Source organism: Hipposideros armiger, unplaced genomic scaffold, assembly GCF_001890085.2.
Source record: "Hipposideros armiger isolate ML-2016 unplaced genomic scaffold, ASM189008v1 scaffold_283, whole genome shotgun sequence".
NCBI classification, from domain to species: domain Eukaryota; kingdom Metazoa; phylum Chordata; class Mammalia; order Chiroptera; family Hipposideridae; genus Hipposideros; species Hipposideros armiger.
In genome coordinates, this window is record NW_017731633.1 from 61,368 (window position 1) to 71,862 (window position 10,495).

Genomic DNA, 10,495 nt, shown 5'->3' on the forward strand with positions numbered 1-10,495 from the left:
ATGCTGAGTGAAAGAAGCTAAATATGAAAGATCACATATCATAGAATCCCATTTATATGAAATGTCAGAATAGGTCAGTCCATAGAGACAGAAAGATTACTGGTTGCCAGGAGCTGGGAGGATAAAAGATTGGGGAATGACTGCATAGTGGGTACAGGGTTTCCTTTTGGGGTGATAAAAATGTTTTGGAATTAGATAGAGGTGATGTTTGTACAACATTGTGACTGTACTAAATGCCACTAAATTGTTATCTTTAAAGTGGTTAATTGTATGTCGTGAATTTTATCTCAGAAAGTAAAAAGTATACGCTACACTTCAGAATTTAAAAATTGTATTAGGGCAAGCTTGAGTTTCTCTGAGCATTTAGTAAGCTTCCCAAAGATTGCTGTTAACATGTCTTCAGGATCTGGATTTGAATGAAAAGTCTTCCCCACAAATGCCCTACTCATTCCCTACCTTGTTTTAAGAAAACGAGTCATCCACGTGGAAGGGAGATCAAATCTTTATTGGTCAGAATGATTCGAGAAAGGATATATTTTGAAAGGCAGCTGATGAATCCTATAACGTCTGTCCCTTTAAGAACACCAAGACTTATTTAAAAACTGTGGAAGAGAAACCGAGGTGAGGATCAGTATCACAGTTTGTCACCCTCCAGGATCATTTTTCCTCCTTCCTAATGGGAGATCTGGTCTACCCCCAAGAACTAAACAACATAAGTATGTGGAATGGAAGAGAGATAGAGAAACATTAGAGATCAGTGGCCTAAGGTGCATGTAAATATTTCTCTCTCATTCTCAAACACAATATGCATTATTAAATATTTTATGACTTGATTATTTGAACATAAGTTATGTAGTACTATTGAAATACATTTAGTAAATTGATAATTTTCAGTGTTAAGAAGTTGTTGAAAGTGGGCAGTCTCAAATGTTGATTGAAGATAATTTGGAATATCTTAAAATTTAACACATACATACACACTCTTAACATATATATAACATATATATATATATATATATATATATATATATATATATATAACATATAGTACTCTATATTACTGTGGAAATTCTTGTTCAATGATAACAGATGGATATAGTAACTGTTTGGAGTCACTGTGATGACCATCACCTTATATACATATTTGTAGAGCTGTCCAGTGTTTTCTTTAGGATATATCCATAAAATGGAAATTGTTGGGTCAGAGGGCATGGCTATTTATGGATGAGGAGAGTCATAGGTGAGCCAAACTCTGGCTCACCTGCAGCAGGTAGAAAGGCTCTGTGTTCTGCTTTAATCTGTTAGTCTCAGGGAAGGCTCCATTTTACATCCCATTCATCCTTTCATATTTGTCATCTACTTCTAAATAATAGTATGTTGAATTTTATATGGCTATGCACTCCATCTTAAATCTCTTTTTATCAAAAGAATTGGGAAAGTAAGGGAGGAGGGGACAAAGAAAGAGGGAGAGGAAAGGGAAAATGCAAGGGTGAGAGAGAAACGCAAACACATTATTACACGTACTCTGTATTAGGCCGTCTTCTGAGTGCTTGATACAATCTGTTTGATTTGATGCCCTATGAGGTAAGTCCAGTTAATACATCTATCTTCATAACCAGCATAAATGGTTATGAATGGTTATCTATAAGATGCTCAATTTATACATAAGAAAGCAGACTCAGAGAGGTTATATTTTTTTGTCACTGCCCAGTATGGCCTCTCAAAGCAGAAAGGCAGCAAGGGTGCAAGAAGATGGGTGGAGGAAAGTAATTTCATGCATACAACTGAATATCTCTTGTGGAGAGTGATAAACCTCCTGCAAGTCTTCTCCAGAGAGTAGGATTTCAACATTACAGACAACGTAATTAATGGAACTAAACCTGTATTTCTATTTACTTGGCAGCTAGGAAGCTCAGCTCCAATTGTATAGTCTCACCATACAGCCTATATAGTGCTAACTTTACCTCTTGCCATTATGGCTCTGAATTGTCCTTGATTTTTAATCTACTAGTTTTATTATTGCAAGAGCTAGTTATTTTCATGAGCTGTCTTAAACTTTCTAGATCAAGGCACTAATGAAGAAAGGAAAGAGGGAGGAAAGAAGGGAGAGAGAAATGAAACATCTACTTCCAAGAAGCTGATGTGTGACAGCTCTGAGAGTGGTCTAGGACAGCAGGCATATCATGGGGATTTGGAGTGGGATCACCCCCAACCTCTGATGGCATGGAGACCCCATCACTGGTGGTAGATGAAGAGCACACAGCCCCTGGCGCAAGGGGTGGTCCAACTGTTAAAACTCCCCCTGGAGTTGAGCTGGGATGGCATCCCAGTGGAGGGGCATATGCTAGCTGGCAACATGCTTCAGAAGTTTGAGAAATCCTAGGAAACGGTAACTATACAAACAATGGGATTGAATGGCTACAGCTGAGCACCACTGATACCCTATCATAAGGTAATAAAAAGCTGCAGGTGAGTGAAAGGCCTTTGAATACCAAGTATGGAAACCATCAAGCCTTCCTGCCATTTTACCAAGGAGCAAACCTGCAGGCCAGAACCTGCAGGACTTAACTATTGGCAGAGCTCCAGAGAAGGTTCAAGGACCAACAAAGGCAGTTGGGGGAAAACATGGGACCCCTTGCCTGTATGAAAAAACATGGTTGCTGTGTTTGGGTCCCAAATAGGGCTTTGACTTTTCTGGAAGCCCAAACGAAAGGTCAACTCAATCACTGACTAAAGTAACTATGTGGATAGGGAAAAAGCAGTCACTCAGCCCAGATTATAATGAAATGCCCCACATGGGTCTCTATCTGTGTGTCACTGATGTAGACAACGACCCCAAAGGCATTTTCAGGTTAATAGTGGTGTGAGTTTTGACAAATGTGTAGAGCCGTGGGGTAGAAATGAAGACTGACTTTAGTCACCACTGAATCCAGGTGAGGCTTGGAGCTTCGTCTCTTACTAGCTGATTGGCTAAGATGCCCAGGCTCTCAATGTCTGTTTCCACATCCATAAAACGGCCATCTTAATGGGGAGAGAGATAACAAATGGAAAGCTCATAATAGAGCATCGTAGGGGCTCATTGAACGGAACCGGTTAGTAAGTGGTCTCTGTGCAAAGCTTCTTTATGATGATATTGTAGAATCTGACACTGGGTTGGGTTATAACCTAGCCTCTTAAGCTTTAATCCCCTCACTTCTCTATGGGTGTAATGACACCTATAATCACTTCCTGGGGTCATTGTGAAGGTTAAATGAGACACGATTGCGCTCAATAAAACCCTCACTATAATAATTCAAGCATAGAGTAGGGTGAATTCTCCAATGTCTCTTGACCATGCTTTTCTCCTTCCTATGCCTTCTTTTCAGTGAAAACTAACCTCATTTCTTTATCTGCATGGGGTCAAGGACAGATCATTCCAGCCAGGGGCCAGCAAACTGGAGCCCAGACACCAAATCCAACCTGTGATCTTTTTTTCTATGGCCCATGAACTAATGGTTTCCTCATTTTTTAAATGGTTGACAAAAACAAAAATCAAAAGCCAAGTAATATTTTGTGACACCTGAAAATTACATGAGATTCAAATTTCTAGGTGTATAAATATAGTTTTATTGTAAAACCATTATGTTCATTGTTTATTTATTATTATTGTTTGTTTTTTTTTATCGCTGTGGCTGCTTTTGTGCTACAAGGCAGAGCTGAGTATGTGAGAAACGACATGAATTTTGAAGCCTAAAATATTTACTATTGGGCCCTTTATAGGAAACGTTTGCTGACCCCTTATCTAAGCCACCATCAGATGATCTAGACCCCAGCTTCCTTTTCCATCAGTCTAGAGGGTTCCCCACTTTAAGGTCTACAAGACCTCCCACTACCTCCTTCCCCAACCACCTTACTTGTAAGGAGAGCATTGCTTCCATTTTCTGTCTTCGTTGTAATTTTTTGTCAGTGAACACCAACTCCGATTCAAGATATAGCTTTCCTTGGTGCATCTGTGAAAGTATTTTTTCTTGAAGACGAAAGGGAAGATACACACGGGAGGATCTGCAGAGAAGGAGAGGAGCAGAAGGAAAACAGGAACATAAAAAGCCTGATGATTAACCATTACTAAACTAGCAGCACATGCTTTTTCTACCACTGCAAACTGGTTTCAAAGTGTTAACGAAAACGTAGAAAAGTCAGGATTTGGACCCAGATTTATCCAACACCGAAAATCATGTAGCTAGCTGCTGTCAATTGCTCCTTAGATCCGGTGCATCTGAGTCGGCCCATCAGAAGGACACTCACCCTTTCCAGTGCAGTATCGCCACCTGCCTTGGAAATTTTTGTCAAGAGAACACCAGTCATAACTGCTGTGGACAGAGATACAGTTGTGGTAGATCATGTCACCATATGTAAATGGAAAGACGCAGGTACTGTTCACAAATTCTGGAGAAGAGAAAACATGCCGAACGGCGGGCAAGCTTACAAAGGGAATTGGCTTTCTAACTTCCGTTGCGATTATCTGCACCATGCGTGCTCACCTACCACCCCCAAGCCCGCATGTGGCTGGTCTTGCGAACTGCCTTCCTAGTGTGTGGCACCAAACACAAGTTAACATCAAAGGAAGTCTTATTTCAACCCTGAGCTGGACGCTAACTGGGGTAGCTCCTTTCCATGCGAGTCTTTTCGCGACTGTACACCCACTCTCCTAACCTGAAATTCTGGTCTTTCTCCCTCTCTCCTAGAAAAAAAAAAATCTCTTAGCTCGCCAAAAGTAGCTCGTAAGTATCTCTTAAGGTTATCCACTTCCCTGCACACCCTTTGCACCACCTAGCATTGTGCTTTGCCTTGACGACTGCAATAAGTTATTTCTGGATACTGCCAACCTGTTTGTCCCATTGTTCTTCATGCTGCAGGGAGAATGTTCTTTCTTAAATACTAACCTGACCCTGATGCTAACCCATTAATGTCACATTGCTGTTAGGATAAGAAATAGCATTGAAATGGCCCTACTTGATCTGGTTCCCTAAAACACCTCCAGCCTGATCTTGGACTACCTTTCCTTGTGTTCTCTTTGCTCACACCTTGTAAAGTGTCCCGAGCGTGCCACCATCTTTCTTGCCTCAGGGGTTTACAGGCGTGATCTTCTCTGGTTGGCAGGAATGTGACCCAGCTTTGCCTGTTTAGCCTCCTCTAATGTCCATTCTAAATGCGAATCTCCATGGAACTTTCTTGAAGGAAATCTTGGAGGGCTGACTATAGGATTTTGTGCCAGAAGAACAGCAAAGGAAAGGGTAAAATGGCAGGAAAGTGCAAGGAGTTTTCAGGAATATAATATTGTTTCATGGGTGTGGGCTAACATTTGACTGATTAATATTAACATTAACTAATAAAGAGACGTCTCCTCACCTGGAAGCAGGGGGTGTGCACGGACAATAAATTCTGAAAGAGAAAAAAAATGGGTAAAATTTAGACCACCTCATAAAATACTCCATTCCTAGACTAATGGCTGTTAAAAGTATCTTGAAGTTCATGCAGCAGAAAAACCTTTGTTCTCACCATTTGGGTAACTTATGATTACTTCCAGCTGTTGTTGTTGGGGGCGGGGGCGGCTCTCATCTTTACCCAAGACACAGCCCATTAATTCATGTATGAACTCTGAGTATTCCAAAGGTCTTTCTTTGAGTAAGTTAGAGTAAATTCAGTGTCACTCCATTAGTTGGCATTCCACAAATCTGGAAGCTGGAGGGACCATCCTAGCTCTTACCCACATGTCAACATTTCAGGAAAACAACCTGTTCAGTGCAAGAGCACTGCATAGTCCCAGAAGCTTTGGTGATTCTGTTTTGTTTTGATTCCTAGAAATGTTTGCTTTTCTTTCATCCCCGAGCCTGTTTCAGAGAGTACGTGTGTCTTGGTAGCATCACCACTCTAAAACCTTGTTAGGCCCGATGAAAGACTAGAAAGGAACCACGAAGACCTGTTATTCAGTAACAGCAGCTGATCTTTAATTGGCCATCCCATGTTCCAGTCTTTGTCCTTGGTGGATCTTCACCACAGCCCTTTGAAGGAGAAGTTATTATTTAGAACTCTTCTCCTCCCCATCCTCCAAAGGGTTCCCTACAAGAGGACACAGGCAACAGAGAGATACTAGAAGTTATGTGACCACTGAGTGGTGGGAACTAGGTTCATACTCTGGAAGTCAGACTTTGGAGACTGATCTGAACCATCACTTACCTGTGCAAGTGACTCAATGCATGTGCCTCACTTTCCTTTTCTTTGATATAACAATGCCAATGTGTAGGTTTGCATCAGACTCTAACTCAGGAGGTACCGTGTGGTGAGAACAGCATCTGTATTAGCTGATGGTGACCCTGTTCTTCAGAAAATAGCTAACAAGATGTCAATGTTTTTAAAGTTGAGGTTAAATAATTTATTATGATGGGTAATTTTCTAGGTGCCTGCCTCTCTCCTTAGCACCTTATGCAGACTACTTTAAGGAAACTGAATCTTGCAACACCCCTATAAAATTGGTATTATTATACATTCATATATATTTTTAGGTTATGCATTATTAGTGCTGATCTCCATTTTGTAGACACAGAAATGGAGGCTTAGAGGGGGAAATCACTTGCTCAAAGTCACAGAAATAAGAAGCCATTCAGGTCCTCTGTCTCCAGAACTGAGCCTCTAAAATGACCCTGTCTGAAGGGGGCACTGTGTCTGGCCCCAAAACTCTTTTAGGAGGTGCTGCCGCAAAGCTGAACCTCATCCCTATGCAGGCTGGAGTCATTTTAGGATAAAACCATGGGTACTTACATTGTGTTTTAAACGCTAGCCAGTCGCTGGGTGAGTCACTTGGTTCAGTCACTGTGGCTAATCTTTTAAACCTTTCATCCCCACTCTCTTTAATCCCCACAGCCATTTTACAGATGAAAGAGCAGAGAGATACTTGCATTTAAACATTGTTCACACAATTAAAAATGGGTGCAGCCCAGATTCACCTCCAGCTCTGTCTGGTTCCAGGCAATAAGCTATTTCTGTCAGACCCTGGTGCTCCCAGAAATGGTCTTTTGTCATTTCATCTATGAATATGGCCGAACATGACCAAATCCTCACAGATCTTCTATTCTTGAATGTTGTATTGTTATCACATGCATCTCTGGCCAAACTTCAGCATTTTGCCTCCTCCCCCTCCTCCAGTAAATGATGATGAAGAAACACCACCCCCAATATCAACTGAAGACTTAGTGTACCCAATGCGTTCAGAGAAAGAGAAGACGAAAGGCCACCCCCAATATCCCAAAGCCGACCAGACCCATGCGTGTCATTCTCTGGCTGGACATAACTGCACAGAGTCACGACCTTGGAGGCTTACTCTGAGGTCATGAGAAAATAAGATAAGCCAAGTCCACGTCAGAATTTTGCCTGAACACAGTAAAAAATGAGGTCACCATGTCACAAATTACCAAACACCTTCTGCCTTTTGGCTGAAATGAGTGACAGCTGCTTCTTCAATGCGCCTTTCTCTTCCTTCTAGTCTGCCTTCTCTGTAGAGATTTATTGAGATGCCCAGGCATGGAATTGCCCCGTTTTCTGACACCAACCTCTGTTGCAGAACCTGGCTTCCTTAACCTAAACCCCCCAACTCTCCCAACCAGAGCTCAAGCCCTAGAATAGGTTCTAACACCCTCTTGCTTAGAACCCCAAGGTGCCCTCTGGCTCCCCAAGGTGTGTGGTCATCTTGAGTGAAACATCCAACTTGTTTAACTTCGTCTTGTTTCTGGTGGCCTTGGGCTACAGGCGTCAACAGTGCCAGGGGACTTACTGACCTTTTCTACTTTAATCCTTTAATCCTTACAATGACTACGAGAGATAAAGATCACTTTCTCTCTGTTGAATTGATTAATTTTCTGGGGAGGCAATTCACACAGTTCAAACTTCAAACAAGTTATAAAAGAGGTATCAGAAAAGCCCTCCCAGTCCTCCTTGTCCCCAGCCACCCTGTCACCCTCCCTACAGATAACTGATGTAATTCTTGTGAAACCAACAGGGATAGTTTGTAAATATGCGAGAACATGTATTAACAACATCTTGCTCCTTTTTCACACAGAGGATAGCCGAGCCTACTTACCATTTATTTTGAACCTTGCTCCCTTAACAAAAGATCCTGCAGGACTTTCCAAAACGATACATAATAAGCGCTCACTTTCTCTTCTTTTTTTATTGTGGTAAGGACACTTAACATGAGATCTACCCTTTTAATAAATTTTTAAGTGTACAGTACAGTATTGTTAAGCACAGGGCACTATGCTCTACAGCAGGTTTCTAGAACTTACAAATCTTACATGACTGAAACTTTATACCCATTGAACAGCAGCTCCCCGTATCCCCACCTCCCCTGCTCCTGGCAATAACCATTCTATTCTCTGTTTCTATGAGTGGGACTATTTTATACACTTCTTATAAGTGGAATCACGCAGCATTTGTCCTTCGTGCCTGGCTTACTTCACAGGGCATCATGTCCCCTAGGCTCATCCTGTTGTCGCAGATGATAGGATTTCCAAGCTTCCTCTTTTTCAAAGACAATATTGCCATTCTACAGATGAGAAGGCTGAGGCTTAAAGACAGGCAGAGTTACTTGCCCAGGCTCACCCAACCATCCAGAGGAAGAGTGAGGATTTGAACCCAGAACTCTCCAGATCTTCATATTCTGCACCAACAATTATGCTGTATTTCAGTGATATTGTGGACAGCCGATAGAATCTAGTTCCTGCCCGCCCCACCCCAAGCCACTGCCTCCTATATTCCCCCTTCCCCTGGGTTTTCTCCTCCTCCCGTTCCTTGTCATCTCACCTGCTTTCAGTCCATGCATACAGAGAACCAGGGACACCCAGCCTGCCAGCTTCTCCATTACCTCCCATTACCTGCAGAGGGCCTGCGCCGTAGCCAAGGTTGCCTCTGACTTTATACTCTCCAGTGTCGCCCCTCCTACTCTAGCTGCTCCCACAGCACACAGACTTACTCCAGAGCATTTTCTCCCGTGCCCTAAATCTCAGGGTGCACAGAAAAAATTAGGAGCGCCCATCTTGGAAGCATTCTGAAAGTGTGGTCCCTGGACCAGCTCCATCACCCTCACCTGCAAACTTGTTAGAATTGCGAATCCTTAGGCCCCACCCCAGACCTGCTGAAACTGGGGATGGGACCGGCCACCTGTGTTGTAATAAGCCCTCCAGGCGAGTCGATGTTCGCTAAAGTTTGAAAACCACTGTGCTATAACTTGCTTAATACTTTCGTATCCATTTCATATCATTTACTTTCTTGATTTTTTTTTTTTAATAAAAGTCCAGCAGGAAAGGCAAAGACAATTTTAGCCTCCTGGATAAGTAAGGCTCAGAAAGGCCGCATCCTGTGGCTGTGGTCAGCCAGTACGTGGAAAGACAGTTTAATCCCAGTTTCTATATGTGGGCTTGAGCCACGTTAGAATTCCTTTCCCAGCCACCATCTCTGGAGGGATGTGGGCAGAGCAGAAGAGGCAAGAGCACTTCATAAGAGAGAGAAGGGATTGGATGAGCGAGTACCAATAAAGGGAAGGGTGTCCTAGGGGACCCCCAGGGTAATCTAAGAGGAGGAACAGACCATCCTGGAGACCAAGCATCATGACAGTGTCGGAAAGGGAGGGGACTAATACTCATCTTTTGCCATCTATCTGTGCTGACATCTTTTTAGACATTCCGTCAGTTATGCTCCATTTATAAACATGTAGGGACCAGGTATATTGGTTACAAACACATTGGCCTTTTCTAAAGAGAGATGAGAAAACAGAATAGGCGAGAAGTGGAGAAACTTTGATAAAGGCACAGAGCCTGGAGAAGCTGAGTTTTTCCTGTCTGACGCATAGGCTTTTGCTTTTTGCTATTTTGCTGAACTGATGGATCTTAACACAGCGCCTGGCCTCTATGCAGGTAATGAGGTCACCTGTCAATCATGAGTAAGTCAATCATGAGTTGGCAACAGTGCTTTGCCCGCAGGAGCTGAGAGAAGTCTCACACTGCTTCATGGCATGGGAATCATATCCCCTGGTTCAACATTTGGGGAAACTGAGGTTCAAAGAGGCAAAACCATCTGTCAAGGTTACATGGCTTGTGCGGAAGTGGAAGACCACAGGAGCAACCCAGGCGGTTGACATCAGGCCTTGTTCCAGCCTACCCACTGTCATTGAGGTCTTACAGGCAAACAGCCTTCATAGGAAGTTGGTCTCTTCAGAGTCACAGGTTCAACTCTCACTCTGTACTGCTCCCCAAGACCTTGTTTCTGACTCACTTGCTAGCTGAGTGACTCTGGAAGGTTTTGCTTTCTAAGTCTGCATGCCAGACCTCTAAAATGTTTGGGTTATGTGCATCCGATCTGAGAGCCCAGCAAATATTCCCTTTCTTTTCTTTTCCTTCCTTCCTTCCTCCCTTTCTTCCTTCCTTCCTTCCTTCCTTCCTTCCTTCCTTCCTTCCTTCCTTCCTCC

At 42.8% G+C, this 10,495-nt stretch overlaps 1 protein-coding gene across 6 annotated transcripts in view; it reads right to left on the reverse strand.

The window, feature by feature from the left end:
- Positions 1 to 505: 505 nt before the first annotated feature.
- Positions 506 to 10,495, reverse strand: part of LOC109390981 (binder of sperm protein homolog 2-like) — a 12,430-nt gene continuing 2,440 nt past the window's right edge. For 2 of the 6 annotated variants that reach the window (XR_002125702.1, XM_019658138.1), the window contains exons 3-6: positions 5,389 to 5,421; positions 4,285 to 4,425; positions 3,894 to 4,041; positions 506 to 602 (exon numbers count right to left, since the gene is read on the reverse strand). Coding sequence is in view for 4 of the 6 variants with exons in the window: in XM_019658138.1 (XP_019513683.1) it covers positions 596 to 602; positions 3,894 to 4,041; positions 4,285 to 4,425; positions 5,389 to 5,421 (329 nt within the window). In the remaining 2 variants the exon portion in view is untranslated. Of the gene's footprint in view, positions 603 to 3,893; positions 4,042 to 4,284; positions 5,236 to 5,388; positions 5,422 to 6,983; positions 8,814 to 8,835; positions 9,348 to 10,495 lie in introns of those variants that run through there. The other 4 variants (XR_002125703.1, XM_019658139.1, XM_019658137.1 and 1 more) reach the window with 4 other exon arrangements.